The 20868-nt window shown below is 25.0% G+C and overlaps 1 protein-coding gene across 1 annotated transcript; it reads right to left on the bottom strand.

Annotated features, from left to right (window-relative positions):
* Window positions 1–7616: 7616 nt before the first annotated feature.
* LOC124910026 (cucumisin-like) lies at window positions 7617–11066 on the bottom strand. The gene is made up of 10 exons (XM_047450651.1): window positions 10989–11066; window positions 10777–10865; window positions 10223–10314; window positions 9886–10132; window positions 9274–9787; window positions 9078–9181; window positions 8775–8996; window positions 8584–8695; window positions 8236–8449; window positions 7617–8143 (listed from the first exon to the last, which is right to left on the bottom strand). The coding sequence occupies exons 1-10, from the start codon at window positions 11064–11066 to the stop codon at window positions 7617–7619; spliced, it is 2199 nt and encodes a 732-aa protein (XP_047306607.1).
* Window positions 11067–20868: the final 9802 nt, after the last annotated feature.

Genomic DNA, 20868 nt, shown 5'->3' with positions numbered 1-20868 from the left:
AGAACATCATAATTAGTACTCCATTTATAAATCCATATTAAGGTGACTTATAAATTTTAATATTAAATATGGTAATACAAGAATCATTCTATTTGAGAGAGTGTCTATATATTCTGTAAAATATAATATATCTGTAAGATATTATCAAAATTTATCATATTGTTTATGATAATATTTTATATAATTAAACTTATAAGAAAATTAATATAATAATATAATATAATATAATATTGATATTATCACAATTTATTATATTGTGATAATATCTTACCGATATATTATATTATATTCTACCAAAAAAAAAATAGCTTCATCTCAAAATATAAATGAAAATACTAAGGTTTAAAAAATTTGTCTACATTTTTCAAGTCACACATAATTAACTTTAGCATGCAATTTTTTATTTTTGAGTTAATCAACAATTTTATGATCTTGCAAAAGGATAATTAATAAATTTGATTTAAATAAAATTTTAAATTAGTTACATTTTTTCAATACTAATTTTATGATCTTAAAACTTTACACGTTTTTAATTATTTTGATATTATGATTTGATAGAAATAAAGTTATAAACTCAAAAATAATTTATTTGAATATATGAACTAATCTAATTGATTTTATAATTATGAGATTTTTTAATGTTATTTATTTATTATTTCTTAAATTGATTATATAGTTAATTTTATTTAATAAATATTCTTTAAATTTTACAACCATTTTAGGTACAGGATCTGAATACTCTAAAGAGTGGACTGGACTTGTTTTTTAATGGGCTGAATAAAAATAAAAGGAAGAGAAGCAATGGGCTTCTTAAACTCTTATAATAATGGACTAATGGTCTTTTTATGAAAGTATTCCATAATAACTTATTATTATTTAATTGTCAATAATCAATATGAAAAGTGAAAACAATGCTTATAATAATGGTTAAAATAATGTAAAGAGCGCTTTTATGATGATAACTAAAATATATTAATATCAATAATATATAGATGGCCAAGGTTAGGTCACAACTTGGTCAAATTTGTATTCTAAGGTAAATTAAATTATAATTCATATCAATATATATTAGCCCACAAATTATAAAGATATTCATATTGAATAAGATTGTAACCATATATACTTTTCTGGTCTAATATCAAATCCTAAATTCAATACAATAAATTGAAACATTTATTTTTCAATAGACTAATTATACGTTTTTTTAAATGAACGCCAAGATTCTATTTGCTATCGCAAACCGATCTAAATAGGTTTTCCTAATAAAAATATAATAAAACCAGTTATGTTCATTCTTAACAAAAATATATAATAAAATTAATTATAAACTATAAAGATGTTTGTCTAAATAAAAACAATTCAAACCTAATGTTAAATCAGTTAGTTAAGGTGTCCCTCAGCAAAATAAAGAAGAATTGACATTTTTATTGATAAACAAATTGAAATGAAAAGATCAATAAATAATTTTGACATTAATTTCATTGTAATTCTATTTCTATTTAATTCTGCATATGATCTAATTTTTTATTTCTATTGTTTTATTTGTTTATAGTGTTTTATTTAAACATATGTAATTTGATATTTGATACATCTCATTCCATGAATATTTAATAAAAATACACTTATTTTTTAGGAAATAAACGACAAATAATTGAATTGTTCTATCAAGAGAAAACGAGAAATTAATAATTGAATTATTGTATCAAGAAAAAAAGACAAATGATCAGTAGTTAACTTAAATAATACTGTCAAGAGTAAATCATAAAATATGCATATTTCATTTAATTATTTGTGATTTATGTTGTATGATTAATTAATAACTAAATAGATTAAAATTATGAAATTATTCTTTTAATATATATATATATATATATATATATATATATATATATATATATATATATATATATATTTATATATATATATATATATATAATTGTTAATCTATATATAAAATGTTGAACCTTTTATTAATATATTTTTTGTTATTCAAGTTTATATTTATTTATTTAAATTGGACACTTATATTTATTTTAAATTTTGAAAATTCAAAATTTGTTTAAAATTCAAAAAATTCTACACAATTTTAGATTTTCAACTCAAACTAATCTTTCAAGGAAAGTCTCTAAAAGTGTTAATCAGTTAATAAATTACTATAAATAAGATGATTGTAATCTATTTTCCTTATCCATCCAACAAATATTTGCTATTTATTTGAATGTGATCAAGATATAGAAGGAAGAAAATATTTTTAATTAATTAATGACATAATTATTCAGGTAATATTCTTTTTTCTATTCAATTATTCTAAAATTCAAAATTTGTTTAATATTCACAACATTTGTACACAATTTTGATTTTGCAAATTCAAACTAATCTTTCAAGGACAATCTAGAAAAGTGTTAATTAATTACTATAAATCTATGTGAATTTGATGGTGTAAATTAAATATTTTGGATTAGAGATAAGAATTAAAATAAAATTGGACCTGGTGATTATATCAATTATCAATAGCAATATATTTATTTAAGTAGATTTTTTTCCATATCCAACCAAATTAAATTTGCCATTTATTTGAATGTGATCAAGATAGATTAGGAAGGAAATCATTTTAATTAATGACACAATTATTTATGTAATCCTTTTTCTTTCTTTCTATTCAACCATTCTAAATTTACTATTTATTTGAAACTATCAATCAAATAATTGAATAAATTTATCAATCATCCATCTCTGTCGGTCTTTGTAAGAAAATTGAAGTAATTCAAGAGTTTGAATTCTTCGTATACAAAGCTGACTAAAATATAAAGGGGATCTATGATTAATTTAAAATACGTCGATGGAGTTCACACTTTGTATTTATTCTTAATATATAATATTAATTCTTTTAATCACAACTATATTAATTGAGATTAGACGAATTAATATTGTATATTAAGAACAAACACTAAGTGTAAACTCTATCGACATATTTTGAATTTATCCTAGGTCTTTCTTCTCTATACCAAACCGATGGTGGTATACGTTCGTCATAAGAAGAATTTGAAGAAACATATAAACATGGCGCGCAGCACATCCTAGCCGGCATAAGCTGTACCGAAGAATTTGAATCTTATTTAAGAATTTGAACCTTCAAATTCAAATCAAGTTTTTGAAGTATAGAAAGAAGGTAACTAATATGAATTAATTAATTTGTTGTTTTTTCTCAAATTGTTATCAAAAACAAAAAATTTAATAATCTTTTAAACTAAGTTAATTACATTGATGATGAAAAAAGTTTCTCACAACATAACATGAACAATTAAACCAAGACAAGTTGTTTTTTTAAATACATTTACTTTAACTTTTCTTGAAAAAGTAAACAACCAAAATTTGTGGGAATCGTCCAATAATTGAATTGTTGTGTATAAAGATAACGATCCATTAAAGATTCATTTGACATGCTTTATAATTATTATGAATTAATGAATTGATCAATTAAAACGTAATAATGAATATCACAATCTCGTTAGAGTTTATGAATAAACGACAAAACAATTGAATTGTAACATTACGAGACAACGACACAAATATATTATTTTGATTTTAATCATATGTAGTTATTATAAAGGATTTGAATTAATTATTATATATAAATAAGTATTTCTATTTAGTTATTAGTAATTAGTGCTCTAATTTGTTATTGCTCTAAATTTTTTTTATATTGTTGGGTCATGCTGTAATATATGAGAATGTTTTGGATAGGTTTGTTTGAATTAATGTTTATGGATTTAAATATTGAAACTATATAGTACATTTAGATTTTGATCGAGATAATGCTTGTTAAATTTTAAGTAGAAACATGTAATAGATTATTTTTTGTTGGGTTGTTATTAAACAATGAATTATATTAATATGTAAATAAAACTTTTGATACTTATAACTCTTGAATTGTTTTTTTTTCTATTTATTAATTAAAAAACAAAATTTCATTCAAGGAAAGGTTTAACTTTTTATTAATAATTAAATTACAAATAGTTTTTGTTATACAAGTTTATATTTATCTATTTTAAATGAATACATTCTCAGATTTATTAATTTGAATTTTGAAAATTCAAATTTTTTGAGAAATTCTAAATTCAAATTATTCCTTCTCTTAGGACAAAAGGTACAAACGGTTAATTATAATGAATATATTTTCTTAAAAATTCTGATTCAAATTAATAAATTACTATTAATTTATTGAATTAAATTGTGTACATTAAATATTTTGAATTAGAGAAAAAAAATAAGAAAGAACGCTGATGTTGAAAATATAAAAGGAACCACGTATTGATTTCCGAATTGACTTATAGCGGACAAAGCATATATGTTAACAAACAGCAGGCATCGTTGCAAATTAATAAATTGACGAATTTTAGTAAAGATCACACCTAATTGAGAATAAAATTATTAAATTATGGAGAAACTATATATATATATATATATATATATGAATAAATATTATATAAATATTATTTCAATTTAAACAATTGAAGTTAATTTAAGTCAATTGAATTATTATATGAATAAATGATTACTATTTAGTAACATTAATAGATTATTTTGTGCAGTAATGTAAATGAAATAAACATAATAATTTAGATATTCATGTTGTTCATTATTTAGAGTAATAGAAATATTATATAAAAGTGAAGGTTCATGAAAGAGTTCCTACTATATTGTGCAATTCTATATATTGAATACCTAGCTAGTTAATTAAATTATTATATAACAATGTAGCTGCATTTTTTTTTAGTGGTTTTAAGAATTTTGTTGAATTGTTTTAGATAATCAAACCAATATAATGATATCCTTGGCCTATAAAATTAAACAAAGTAAGTTGATAATTAAGTTTAAGGCCACACTTTATTGTAGTCATTGTTCTAATTTGTTATTTGAATGTGTGAGAATGTTTTGGATATATATATATTTATTTAGATATTTTTGTTTGAATATTTTTGAACTTAATGATTGAAACTATATGGAAGATTTAATAGGTCCTTATATTGATAAATATAGATTTATGTTTTTCGTTAAACGATGAATTATTAATAACTAAATAGATTATTGTAGACATATAATTATGAATTATTCTTTTAAATATATATATTAGGATTATTGCTAATCTATGTATGAAATGTTGAACCTTTAATTAATAAATTAATAATTAGAATACAATATTTTTTTTTGTTATTCAAGTTTAAATTTATATATATTTAGAAATTTTTTGAATTTTAAAAAAATTTTGAATTATTTATATTTATTTAAATTGAACCCTTATATTTATTAATTTGAATTTTGAAAATTCAAAATTTGTGTAAAATTCAAAACTTTTCTACACAATTTTGGATTTTTAAAATTCAAACTAATCTCTTTAGGACAATCTATAAAAGTGTTAATTACAATGAATATTTTGTCTTAAATTTGATGCAGAGATAATAAATTACTATAAATCTCTGTGAATTAGATGGTGTAGATTCAATATTTTGGGCTAAAGATAGAATTAAAATAAAAATGGACCGGGTGATTATATAATTATTTAAGTAATCTCTTTTCCATTTCCAACCAATCTAAATTTGCCATTTATTTGTACCTAATTTGCTATTTATTTGAACGTTAATCATGATATAGTAGGAAGAAAATAATTTTAATTAATGACATAATTATTTATACAATCTTTTTTTTTCTATTCAACCATTCTAAATTTATTATTTATTTGAAGCTAGCCAACTAAAAAATAAATAAATTTACCAGTCATTCTGCTTTTTTCAAAGTCTTTGTAAGAAAATTGAAGAAATTAAGAGTTCAAATATTTTATATGTCGAATGTTGGCTAGAGTGTAGAGAAAAGATCCAGATTAGTCTAAAATACGTCGATATAATTTATGCTATATATTTGTTCTTAATATATAGTATTAATTCTTTTAATCACAACTATACTAGTTGAGAGTAGACGAATTAATGTTATATATTAAGAACAAATATATAGTATAAACTTTATCGACATATTTTGGATTCAGCCTGGATTTTTCCTCTATATACCAGCCCGATCCGATGGTGGTACGCGTTCGTCATATGAATAATTTGAAGGAATATATCAACATGGCGGCACACCCTGGATGGCTTAAGTTCACTATAGGAGTATTTGAATCGCCTTATTGAAGATGGAAGAGAGGTAACTAGTATGAATTTAATTAATTTGTTGTATTTTTTTCCATTATTTTATAAAAAATGGTTAACCAAGTTAATTTCACTAACAAAGAAAGAAGTGAATCTCACCTTATGAACAATTAAATCAAGCAAATTATTTTTATAAAATACATTAATATAATTTGTCTTGAAAGAGTAACAACTAAAATTTATGAGAAAACGTTAAATAGTTAAATCATTGTGTTTAGAGAAAATGACAAATTAATGATTCATTTGACACGTGAGAATGAATATCATAATTTCGTTGGAGTTTATGAACAAAGGACAAAACAATTGAACTAACATTACGAGTAAACGATAAAAATATATTATTTTGTTTTGCAAAGTTATTATAAATGAATTGAATTATTATATAAATATTTATTTCTATTTAGTAACAAATTTAGTGCTCTAATTTGTTATTGTTCTAATTAGTTATTGTTTTAATTTGTTTTTTTTTTTATTGTTGGGTCATGTTGTAACGAATAAGAATATTTTTATACGAGTTTGACTTAATGTTTATGGATTTATATATTGAAACTATAGTACATTTAATTTAATATATTTTGAAAGAATGCCTTACTGAATTTTAAGTATAAAATTGTAATAGTTTATTTTCTGATATATGGATTTAGAGATGCAACAATAATGAAACAACAATAAAAAAAAAATTGTACAACATATATAATCCAAACAAGCATCTCTTTCTAAAATATTCAAAAACTTATTGTAACTAGATTTTCAAACTAATTAATTGTCCCTCTGATTAATCTCAATTTTCAAACACTTTTATGATTATTTGCACTATTCAAAGTAATCATGTTTAATACAAGTGTATAAATGGTTGACTTCTATACCCCAATTTTTTTTTATTATTAACTAAATATATACTGAAAAGTAAAACTAATCAAAATACCAAGTCTATGATTAACCAAAAGACGCTTTAAAAGTAAGCAATGTTTGACAAGATTTTTTAAAATAAATCTAAAATATTAATAATTAATTATTATTATTATTTATGTATTATATCATTTAATTTATCAATTAAAATAATTTATATTTTATTTGTTACAAATGATTAAAAGTAAAGATAAAAATTTTGAATTTAATTATCACTAAAATAAAATCCTAAGTTAAACTGTGTATACGTGGAATCAAAATTAAAATAACAATAATAGAGTTTTGCTAATATGATATGTAGTATTGATAATTTGTTGCTAGGTATATATAAAGAAGATAAATCACAAGAATTTTTTAAATATCACAACCTAACCTAAATTCATTTTAATTTTATAATTTGCAATTCAATACAAATACATTCACAATAAAACCCAAATCATACAAATGATGATATACATTATTTAAACCATTAGAAGTACTAGAAAATGTCCATCCCAATGTCACGAACTAGCTAGTCGGATAAACAACGATAGGGCTCCTCGCTTGATTCACACCATTATCCCACACCAAAGAAGCCGACAATCTTGATCTCGCCATCACTCCTTCCACCTTCAATACAAATGATAACTTCTGGCCTTGAGAACTAAACGATAATTCGCTCGGTTCAACTTGTATTTTAAGCCCTTGTGGAGCCGTGATCTTGGATTTGTACGTGGATGAAGGGTTCCCCACATTGGTGACGGTTCTTGTGAAACTTTGGGTAAAAGGTTTAAATGGCACACCACCAATTCCAAAAGAAGGTAGGTTTAGATCCCACACGGCTTCTTTAGTGACATTTGAGCATGAGCTACTATTATCGCTAGTGATCAGTCGCAACAACTTGTCAGCGTAGCCTTCCCCACACAAGAACTCTATGTAATCTAATTCACCAATATCATAAACTAGACCGGGATCGACAGCTTTAAGAGGATTAATGTGGCCTGCCCCATATGCAAGTTCTCCTTCGGGGTTGGAATCAACACTCATGGGAAAGGCTAGAAATGATCAAAGAACACACACAAAAATCAACAACATTGTCTCGAGTAATCGTTATATATGTTACGAGGAATTGAGTTTAACTAATTACCTGTGGTCATAAGAGCCGACTTGAGCGCACCAGGTGTCCACGAAGGATGAAAAGATTTCACATAAGCCGCTGCAGCAGTAGCGTGTGGACAAGCCATTGATGTACCCGATATGATGTGGTAAGGTGATCGTCTAGTGTCCTCCTCTATGCTTGTAAGTCCCGCTGTTTGTGACCAAGCTGCTAGAATGTCTACCCCCGGAGCCGATATGTCCGGCTAGGTTTCAATAAGATCAGATGTTTTTTAAACATCAAATTATAAACATATAATTAAGTTGTATAATGATCATTTGATTAAAAAAAATTAAGTAAAAGTTATAGCCTAGAACTATATTTTTGTTATAGCCTTACCGAGAGAAGATGGTTTGTAATGGGATTGGGACCCCTTGATGAGAATGATGCGACATAAGGTGCAAATGTATCATTTCCTTCATTGCTTTTCAATATTCTTGCAATTGGATTGCTGTAAAATTTCAAAATAACAAACAATTAGAGGCCACCAAAAATTAAAATAGTGCTCATCTTATCAAATATTTGTTTACCTAGTAGTGTTAACATATTCGAAAATAGTGGTTCCATCGGTCAAGCCAAAATGAGCAGCCGGCAGGGGATACGATCGGGCAACATCGGTGCTTCGACTATCCCTCATTACTGTCCCAACCGCACCAGCCAGAAATGGTGCTTCTCCAATATTACTTATGAGTTCGCAAAATACGATTTTTCCTTTTACCAACTCCGCATCCAGTGTACCCGGGTCGCAATAACTTCATTTGTAGCACACAAATCATAAAACTAAGACCATAACATATATACATGCATGATTAATTATGCAAATATTCAAGTACCTTGGGTCCAAATAGCTTATGTTTAATGTCCTGTTTTTCACATTTCCACCATAAACAAGTGGATAGAAATCCGTAAGATCGCTAAACGTGTTTATAGAAACACCCTATATTACATACATTTAATTAATTCCCGCTCGAACAAAATAGATATTCTAAAAGAAAAGGAACAAATGAATTAATTTAATAAAAGTGTTACCTCGTAAACTTTATTGTTTCCTAATTGCACCTTAGTTAAGAATTTTCTATCTATGGTGCTAGCAGCAACCGATAAGGACCAAGGTGAATAGTTCGAGACCGATAAAAGAGAAGGCCCGTTATTTCCAGCTGAATTCGACGTCAAAATACCCTTCCTCATGGCATGAAAGGCTGCGATAGCAATGGGATCTTCAAAGTAATTACGGGGAAATCTCCCTCCAACCGAAAGTGAGATAATATCCACTCCATCCGCGATGGCATCGTCAAATGCGGCTAGAATATCTGCATAGGGACATCCACCTTCCCAACATACTTTGTAAACCGCTATTCGGGCTGATGGAACCCCTCCTCGAGCAATTCCTCGACCTGCCCCATATAGACTTGCATTGCTCACTATGTTTCCAGCTGCGGTCGATGCAGTGTGTGTTCCATGACCATTGGTGTCTCTTGGAGATTGTACATCTAATTTGTCAAAGATACCACTATTTTTATAATACTTTGCTCCAATGATTTTCCTACATTATAACAATTATTCGTCATTGGTTAATTAGTGTTACACGATATTCACCATACAAAAGCCATGCATATATATTGGTCTCTAATAACTACTCACTTGTTGCAAGTGAAATTGGCCGATGATTGACAAGTTCCCTTCCATTTTGCGGGTGGAGGACCGAAACCGTCATCCTTGAAACTATCAGACTCAGGCCATATACCCGTGTCGAGCACTCCAATAATTAAGTCACTTTCAACCGGTAATGCTCGATTAACTTGTTGAGAAAATCCCATAAAGTCCCATGATCTCGTTGTGTGTAGTTCTGTATTTCCATTAGGAAAGACAGACACAACATCGTCCATTTCTATAAATAAATTTTTTGTGTCCTATTAATTAAATATGATAAACTGAAGAAAAAAAAAAGGGAAAAAAAACAAATATTTGAGATGAAAACCAGAAAGTCTTGTCATTTCTTCTTTTGTCAATTTCGCAACAAATCCATTGAAACTTCTTTTATAACTGTGAATTATTGAATCCAGTACGTTGCTCCTAATCAAAAAAATATTATAATTAGATAAATTAATTATCAGTATTTAAGAAAAAAATAAATTATAATGCCCATTTTGTTAGTACAATCATAGATTCAAATGGCAGATCGAATTCATCTAAATTTTAAAGATTAAAATTATTGTGAAATAGAGGTTGTTTCTCAAAGATTAAAACATAATATATCTTTTTGTTTAATTATAAAATAACCCTATTGGCTGAGTGATGATAACAAATTTAAGATATTTTTAACATCGAACCATATAATTAATTCATATTTAATATAGGATAGAAGAACAAATGGCAAAAGAAACTATTAATTTATCTACAAACTTTGCATCAATTTACAAGTACCATAAATATTAAAAAAAAATGTGTGAAGTCAACGAACCAATTATATATATATAATTCTATTAATTGAGTATATATATTTTATTAATAATTTTAATAAGATAAATTAACCTGCCAAGTGCTACTTGGAGCAAATTCGTATGCAACGACGATAGCGGTACGCCATTTTTAGGAAGGTCGCCCAAGTATACAATATATTCCTGCCCAGATTTAAGATAATTGTGTTTGAGATTTGAATAAGCGTAATGTTTTTGCGTAACGTTTTTGCGTAACGTTTTGACATAACGTGTCTAAGGAATTATGCACAAATTAGTACTACTAACCTGTTGAGGGATTTGATTAGTTGCTTCAACAGTAATGCAAATAAGAAGGTAGCATAATAGGCCTAAAGTTGTCTTCATGAGTTGGCTGTTGCTTTAATTTGCTTGCTTAATGTTTTCTTACACAGACAATATCAATAAGCTTTTTATAGACATGTTGGGGGATTATTTGAAATTGTCAGTCTTCTATATGGTTTTATTTTATTAAAATTGAATTTTCTATGTCTTCTTCTTTCGCATATTTATATAAATAAAAAAAAATGACTTCGTCTTAGTTGACATTTATGTAACAAATCACTTTTATCTCCATATACAGTACATCACTTGTAATAGAAAATATATCATATTTAATCAGCCTACTACAATTTCTTGATTTTTCTGTAGTAAGTTTCAGATTCATTACATTTGTTCAATTAAAAATGTTCGATTTTGTAGAAGAATTTGTCTGTTTTTCAGTTTTTTGTATGATTTCATATTAATAAAAATGGGATATCTTGTTGTAGAGTATTATATTCAATTTGGCTGATCCAATCACTTAAGGATTTAATCAAAATTAATTCAATATATTCTATTCAAAATGACTGTTTCAACAAAGAAAAAAAAAAGCATTAGCTTAGCTCATAATCTTCTCCATTAAAAAACAGATTTGATGTGGAGATGAATAACAATTTTAACAACTTGCATAGATTACTATATGTAGTATAAACTGAGGTTGATCATTGATGAGAATCATTCTTTTGATCTTTTGAAAATAAATTTTCAATTCACAGACTTTAACTTAAAACTATCGTTTATGGAGTTGTCTATGATTTTTCATTTTGGAATGTAGGTGTCTCGTAGACCTAAAACCAACCCATATTGATTTTTTTTAATTGTTCACGGTTTTATTAATAAACTCTCTAAAACTTGTTATACGTAATGAATGAGTCAATAATGTATTATGGCAATTAATTAACTTAAACGGTAAAGATCTTATCTAAAAATGAAAAGTCTTGAATTCGATTTCAATTAAGAATTCTAAATTGGAACATTACTCTTATATATAACTTAAATACTTAATAACTTAAAGATGTCAAACAATCAAACATTTTGGCTTTATCTCTTTTTCTGCAGACTGCATTGGATAATCCCTTAATTAAAATATGTACATTAATTATGGTCTGTGTGTATTAATTAGTCATATGTTGAAGCATTCGTGAAAATGTTCTTTGAAATATTTTTTATTGTCTTAAGAATCTTCCATGTAGTATATATGTTTTTCCTCAATATGTTGTAATATTCCTTAAAAAATATATTTTTTAATATTTCAACATATAATTCTTTGAAAAATCTTTTGATATATGACACACGTAAACTAATTTTTGAACTAATCAAAATATTATGTTCATACATTTGGATATATATCTATATTTTAAAAACAAAGTACATGTCTGAATATTTCATATTTTCCTCATGTACTTGTTCATGGGCTTGTAGAACATCACACAATTAGCATTAAGGTGACTTATAAATGTTTAATATTAAATATGGTAATGCAAGACTAATGACTCATTCATTGCTATTAAAAAAAATTGACTTTTAAGGCTTATTGTATATAGTGAATAACAAAGTTAGTTAATTCCTCTGAAAAAGTAATTTAGAAATATTCATATTTTAACCCCGACTTTGTTTCACTCCCCCAACTTAGCACATTTATAGGTGTCTTCGTTTCTCGAAAACAAATGTGAGCGATAATGGTATATCTAAAGGCGGTCGAGAGAGTGTATATATATATATTCCTTCTCAAACCATCGAGATATATGCGGGAGTTTGGATTTCGTGGGTCTCTTTTCGTGTTTTGGTTTAATGATGTTTTGTGTTTAGAGCCAGATAACCTTCCACACAAACAAAAATTGAAGTACTAAGTATGCAAATGGAGTAAAAATAAATTAAAGGTGTAAACTGTTGTTTATTATTATTTTTATAAATGCATATTAAAACTTTCTACATAGGATTTCCTAAATCTCAAAAGTTAATTGGTTGCAATTTATGAATCAGTTCAGATTGATCTAGATTAAAAAAATGTTGTTATACATTTATAGTTTACATAACTAACTAATACTAATTATAAGAATATGGGATTGTGACTTTACCTTACAATATATGAAATTCAGTCTCTCAATTATCTAAAATATTATTATTAGACTTATACTAAAAATTGTCAAATCGCAACATATAGTTGCAATAAAAAAAATTTAATGCAAGTTTTGAAGAACTGCAATCCACGTTGCAATAAAAATTTTGAAACAATGCAAATCTTTCAACTATATTTTCAAACAAAACCTAATTTTACGAAAAATATAATCTGGAAATTTTTTAATGCAAAATATATCACTAGTAATGAAAATTTTTAATTTATATATCCTTGCAATTAAATTAGTAATTAAGTAACCACATAATAATCTATATATATATATATAATGATGCTTAATTTTTAAAGTGTCCGGATTGCCGGTTCGAGAGTTGTGGTTAATTTAGATATATATGTGAGAGTAAATAGATACTTGGGTCGGATTGTGGGTTGACCCGCTCATAAACTTAAAACGGTTAAAAATAAAACTAAAAATGTTATTTGTATGTTTGAACTTGCAACTTAATAGAATAAGTACAACCCTTTAACCAACTAGGCTAACAACACTTTATATTTATAATTCAACTCCAAATTTGATGAACAAGAGACATTTTAACAATAAAAGTTCAAAATTTTAACTAACTAATCTATATATATATATATATATAATGATGCTTAATTTTTAAAGTGTTCGGATTGCCGGGTCAAGAACTGTGGTTAATTTGAATATATTTGAGAAAGTAAATTGATACTTGAGTCAGATTGTGGGTTGACCCGCCCATAAACTTAAAACAGTTAAAAATAAAATTAAAAATGTTATTTGTATGTTTCGAACTTGCAACCTAACAAAACAAGTACAACATTTTACCAAGTGTGATTGAGATGTGGTTTGCGGATGGATAATAGACCGGTATCATTTGAAAGTGGTTAAACAAATATGAATCAATTATTTGATTGACCAAAGTGTGAGTTCACGATACCAATTATTAAAAATATGAATTAAATGTTTGATTGACAAAGTGAAAGTGTAAAGTCACGAGAAAAGAGATTCATTCGGAAAAAAATGTAAGAAAATAAGTTGTTTTACCGAAATGAATAAAATGTGAAATGAGAGCGTTATATTTTTATTTTAATATTTTATTCGTGATTTAATAAAAACTTTTAACATTGAATAGATATTATTATAATTTTTAATTTAATTTATTTTTATTCTTATCCGTGTGCATCGCACGAAAATTTTGCTAGTGTTGATAATATCACTAACATATATTCACGTCAATATTTGTAAAATATTTTGTAATAAAATATTTTTTTATTAACTATTATAATAAATATTATATAAATAAGATTGTAATCATTGTAAATTAAAATCTAAAATAACTGGGATAACATTGATAAATTAAAATCTCAAATAACTGGGATAATATTGATAGGTAAATTTACAATAAAAATTGTATTAACATAAATAAATAATATATTCACAATAGGTACTCTAATTCTATTATAATATATTACTGTAAACTATATTACAATGTTATATAATTATTTTATAAATATTTTTCGAAATATTCATAATATAATAGTATTAAGTTATACATTAACTATTATATATAATCTCTTTGCAACTAGTTTTGTAATGGTATGAAATATTATTATTGCAAACTACATTGCATATATATTTATTAGTTTTAAAATTTTCGTTTGACATATTTGTAATATACCAACATTACGTTTCGCAATGAAAATTATATATAATCTTTTGATAAAAAGTTCTACAATATATCATATTTAATAATTTTAAAAACATTTATTAGTAATCTATTAGCATTAGCCGTAAGTATCGCATTAAAAATTATAAATAATCTCTTAATATTAAAATGTGCATTAATTTATATAAATTTTCACATAAAACATAATTTTAAAATATTAATAAATATTCAATGCAAAAGTAGTTGCGAGTCTTATTAAATTAAGACTCCTTAAACTCTCTTCATTTCATCTTTTCATCCGTATATTCCAATTTCTTCAACATATAATTTACATCTCTTCATCTATTTTTTTTTCTTCAACTCTTTTCTCTCTCGATAAACTCTTTCTTTCTTCATTTCATCATGGTTTTAATAAGATTTTCTCGCAAACAATTTCTTTCAAGCACGCCAAGCTCATCCACTCATTGCTACGACATAAGCGACGAAGATGAGAAGGAAACGACATCGGGGATAGCATATACTGAGGTCGAAACCTTGAAAACGGAGGTTGCAGTTTCTAAATAAAAAATGACACACTTAGAAGCTAATATGAAGGCTACGAATCAAGTTATATATTATGTCCTTGTTGATATACGAAAAATAAATAATACAACTATCAATGTTGTCAATGACACGACGAAGAATTAGGTATGTCATATTTTGTAGATTCTTTGATTTTTATTATGATGTTCATTTTTTGAGTTTTGATACTTATTTTGTTGTTTATATTCATTAGATCAAAGATGTTTTGTCGGTGAAAATTAATTTGATTGAATATGTGTTGAGTGCCATGGACGTAAAAAATATGGAAAGAAGGGAACAAAATGAAGAAAATTTAATTTCTGAACTTTATTTCTTTTGGATGGTTTGTATGAAGTTTTTGAACAATGATTTTGTAGTTTTGGTTATGAATGATTTTTTTGTTTATGAAAAATTATATTTTTGATTATTGAATACTTGTTTGGTTGTTGGTTTTTAATGCTTAATAATATTTATGATTTTTGGTTATATGATTATTTATATTTGACATGTCATGGTTAAATAATCACATAACCAAAAATCATAAATATTAATAAACATTAAAACCAACAATCAAACAAGTGTTCAATAACCAAAAATATAAGTATTCATAAACAAAAAAAATATTCACAACCAAAACTATCAAACTATTGTTCAAAAACTTCATACAAACCATTCAAAAAAAAATAAAAATTCAAAAATAACATTTTCTTCCTTTTGTTCCCTTCCAAATTTTTGTTAGAAATTCTTGTCTTGAAAAATAACAGAAAAATATATATACATACGATGTTACAAATAAATAAAAATAAAATAAGATATACGAAGAACAATATCACCGTATTTGATGGTTGATTCGAGGCATGTGTTACACATTTCCCTTAAAACAGTTCCACCGTCTCCCCGTGTGCTAGAGCTTGTCACAGATGGCTGTCTCCCAGGGTACAACGAATCTAGTAGTGATTCAACACCGGAATCACTACACAACGAGCTTGATAAAGTACCTGAACTATCACCGGGTTTCAACGGAAAATATCGAGCGAAGAACTCGAAGAACACTCACAAAACAAGTAGAAGGCTTTTAGAATTCTAGAGTGAGAAAGATGAAGGATGAAGTATGTTTTTGATTAGAGATGAGAGGTCTTATATTGTTGAAAAGTTAAACCATTAAATAAAATCATCATTTGATCCAATGGTTGACATTGTTTGCCTCTTCATTACCTTAACGTTTTTCTCTTCATTATAGAGTAATTGTTTGCCAAAACAATTAAGGCATTTACAATTCAATACTAACGTTACATGGTTTTCCAATTTGTTAATAATAATATTAATTATCATAACAAATAATAATAATAATAACAAACTCATGTAATTTACACTACAAATTAACAACATTTTGTTAATTGGTCATCAATGCATTTTAGATCAATTAATTTAAATTAATTGATTTAAATTATACATTTGGATCAAATTTCACCATTTAATTCACGTTTGAATTTCATGTGAATTTGATTTGATTTTATTACCCACATTCTAATTTCCATTCATTAATGGAATTTATAGAATTAGTTTAAAAATTCCAACAATTTTTTCTATTGAATTATTAGATTAAATTTTCTTCCTTTTGTTCCCTTCAAAACTTTTTCTTTACATCCATGGCACACAACACATATTCAATCAAATTATTTTCTATTGACAAAACTTCTTTGATCTAATAAATATAAACAACAAAATAAGTATCAAAATGTAACATTTTAATAAAAAACAAAACATTTATAAAATATGACATACTTTTTTCGTCGTATCATTGACCACCTCGATAGTTGTATTAATTATTTTTCGTATATCAAAATGACATTATATATACCTTGATTCGTAACCTTCATATTAGCTCTTAAGCGTGCCATTCTTGAGTTAGAGGTTGCAAGCTCCGTTTTCTAGGTTTTGACCTCAGTAAATTGCTATTTCCGGTATCGTTTCCTTCTCATCTTCGGAACTTATGTCGTAACAAAGAATGGATGAGCTTGGCGCACTTGAAAAAAGTTGTTTACGAGACGATTTTGTTAAAATCATGATGAAATAATGAAAAAAATGATTTATAAAGAGAGAAATGGGTTAAAGAAAAATTTTGATGAAGAAATGAAAATATGTCGGAAAAATTGGAAGATGGGGATGAAATAATGAAATGAAGAGAGTTTAATGATGACGTGTGGAAGTGAAAAAAACGTTTATGATTAGCCGAATTGAGAACCGAATAGACTTAATTTAATAAGACTCACAATTCTTTTTTGCATTTAATATTTATTAAAAAAGAAAAATAACATGTGTGTCCAACTATTATAAAAGGAATTGTGCTCTCTATTTATTTATTCAAGTTAATAATAAAATAGTTTTTCAAATCTTTGTATATTCAACTCTAATTTGTTTGGTTTGGTCACGAGTTATTTGTTCTTTTTTTAAGTTTTTCTGATTAAAAAAATATTTAAATATCATATTTTATCAATAAAAATATTATTATTTTACTTTTATTAAATTTAAATTTTAAATATAAAAACACATTTTAATAATTTATCTTAAACAAATCTCAAATAACTCCTAATTTATCAAACAAGATTTTTTAAATTAAATCCTAAAATATCCAAGATCAAACTATCTTAAAAGTTCAATGTAGTTTTTCCTGTTTACCCAAAAAAAAAAATTATCAATCAATCTTATTATTTTTAATGATTCGTTCACTCAATTTATCAAATTAAATATATTAATATTTTATTTTAAATTTTAAATACAAAATAATATTATAATAATTTAATACATTAAAAACTCAAATAACTTTCTTTTTCATCAAATAGATTATTTTTTCTTTTAACTCCCAATAACATTGAACATCAAACAACCTCTAAATCCCTAGTTCTTCCTATTATTTTGTTGTTCTTCTCAAATCAGCTGATTTCTTCTTTTAAGTCTTAAGTTTCAGATCAAAAGTCATTAATTAAAGTGATCAAATTCCTTTATATTGGCCATATTTTCAATCAGAAATATGAGGGCATGAAATAAATTTTGTGAATTTTGTTACAAATTCTCAATATCAATTAATATTTATAAGATTATCTATGTTTAATAGGAGGTGCCCAATTATATGACATATCAATTTTACAGTTGTTCGATATCTCATAATAATTCAAAAATGTTAAAGAATTTTTTTAAATAGAAAAACTTGTGCTCTGAAGTCAAAAAATTTAACTGGATGTAAACATATAAAAGGCTGTACAGGTTAAATTTGACAGAAAATTAATTTTTATTTGAATATCTAATTATAAAAGAACACAGGATAAAATAAATAATAATAAAAATGTGAAAGGTGGGGTGTGAGAGAGGAAAGCTGCTGCAAAATGTGGATTCTGGAATTGAAAGAAAGAAAGAAAGAGGGTCTGATCGAGAAGCCCACCACCAATCCTTTCTCCCGTCCTGTCAAAATCAAACTCTTCTCTCTTTCACACACAACACATCTAAAATAACTAATGACTTTTTTTCAAATAATTTTGTTCTTTTGAATTTATAAATATGTCATTTCAATTTGAATCTCAATAGTATATAGGGTTGAGAGAAAAAATATATAAATATTAAGGGAATTTTTATTTTAAATAAAGAAATTAAATTCTTGTTTAGGGTTTGAATTATTTCAATAATTAAAATTAAAAAAAAATATCATTTCATTACTCTCATTTGTCCCATCACTTAAATTATTAATAAAAAAAATTAAAATATATTTTATTTTAAAATTATTGATTTTTATTTGATCATTATATATTAAAGGATTGATAAAGAAAGAAAATGTGGAGAGCTCACTGGAAAATGATAGAGGGTGAAAAGGGAGAAGAAAAATAAATTTTGTTATTTTTTCAGCTAATTAGATTACGCCACGTCATTCTTTTTAAAATTTCATTTCCCAAATTACGATTAATTTGATGCTATCAGTACATGCACTACTTGTATCTCACTCATGAATAGACATATACACAAAAGTGAAGCATTACTTTCCTCATTTGTTGATTTTTTTCTCTTTATACATGTGGCACTTTCTACATTTACTTATAGCATCCAACTAACCCCCAAATTACCTCCCCAATTATTTTTATATATTAATATCATTTAATTTTTTATAAAAAAAAAAATTAGTTTCTCAAAATTATTAACAATCATTTTATTTTAAATAAATAACCTCGTTCGAACAAAGTTGAGTATATGTTATGCATGTTTTTTTAATTTAAAAATATATATATAATGATTTTAAATTATCTGGTTAAAAAAATCATAAGATTAGTATATATTTTATATTGTTTTTGAATAACCTAAAACAAACTAAGTTAGTATTAAAAAAGGTTTGCTACAATTTTGATGTGTTGTTAAATTAGTTGGAAAGTATTTGCGCAAATTAAGTTGTAAGTTGCAATTGAATTAACTATGGATTGATGATTTTATTGGAATTCTTTTTTGTAAAATAGTTTTTAAATTATTGCTCAAGTCATTTTTGGACACACCTTAACATGATTCCACTTCAAATATAAATTTAAGACTCAAGAATTAAGATAGCAAGGGATATTTGAATTTAAGACTCAAAAATCAGGTCAATCAAATTGAGTCACGTCATTTTGATTTATTATTATTCTATTTTTTCTTAAATTTAATTATAAAATTAATGAGGTTATTTGAAACAATACACGTTATTTCTTTAATTCTCGACAATATGAATCAGAACATAATTTAGTTTTAGAATAATTAAAAAAAATATATAATAATATTAAAATTGGTCTTTATATTAATTTGTATTTATATACATAAAATAATTAAAATAAGGATAAAATAATATTATAATAAGTTCTTAATTGAAATTTTATAAACTATTTATTTAATTATATATTTTAATATTTAACTAAATATTTTTTAACACAAAAAAAAAATATATTATACAAAATAAAGTAAATAAGAATTAGCCACCTAGCTTTCTATAGTTAATAATTAATATAAAGATTTAAAATCTTAAAAAGTTTATTTATAGATATGACTTGAAATATATAGATATATATTAAAAAATCAACTAACTACTTTATTTATGTCTTTAAAATTTATTCAATCATTATTATCTTCATGAATGATATTTTAATAAAATATAATATTTATCATAAATAAAAATTATTTAAATACACTTAATTCTATAAAAATAGTAATAATAAAGTTAAAATTATTACAAATATAAATTAGACAAATATTATGAAACATTTAAAATATATACATAATTAAATAAAATACTTCATCTCATCTTCTTTTTATTTAAAAATATCCTTCAAAAAAAAAAAAAAATTCTACAAGATTTGAACTTACAATATTAAGTTGTTACTATATCCTTTAAATAACTTAATTAATTAGACTAGACATAATACTTTTGTCAATTAAATAGAAAACTAGGATAATGAAGTAAGATATGTGTTATAATACTTATAATAACCATTAA

Source organism: Impatiens glandulifera, chromosome 7, assembly GCF_907164915.1.
Source record: "Impatiens glandulifera chromosome 7, dImpGla2.1, whole genome shotgun sequence".
Lineage (NCBI taxonomy): Eukaryota > Viridiplantae > Streptophyta > Magnoliopsida > Ericales > Balsaminaceae > Impatiens > Impatiens glandulifera.
The sequence above is the reverse complement of the archived record's forward strand: the minus strand, read 5'-3'. Positions and strand labels throughout refer to the sequence as shown.

What these genes read in the sequence shown, in the direction of transcription:
- LOC124910026 (XM_047450651.1), bottom strand. Translation starts at nt 11,066, where the DNA reads ATGAAGACAACTTTAGGCCTATTATGCTACCTTCTTATTTGCATTACT. An exon ending in CTAATCAAATCCCTCAACAG is followed by an intron (nt 10,866 to 10,988) that starts GTTAGTAGTACT and finishes AAATCTGGGCAG; the next exon opens with GAATATATTGTATACTTGGG. An exon ending in GTCGGCTCTTATGACCACAG is followed by an intron (nt 8,144 to 8,235) that starts GTAATTAGTTAA and finishes GATCATTTCTAG; the next exon opens with CCTTTCCCATGAGTGTTGAT.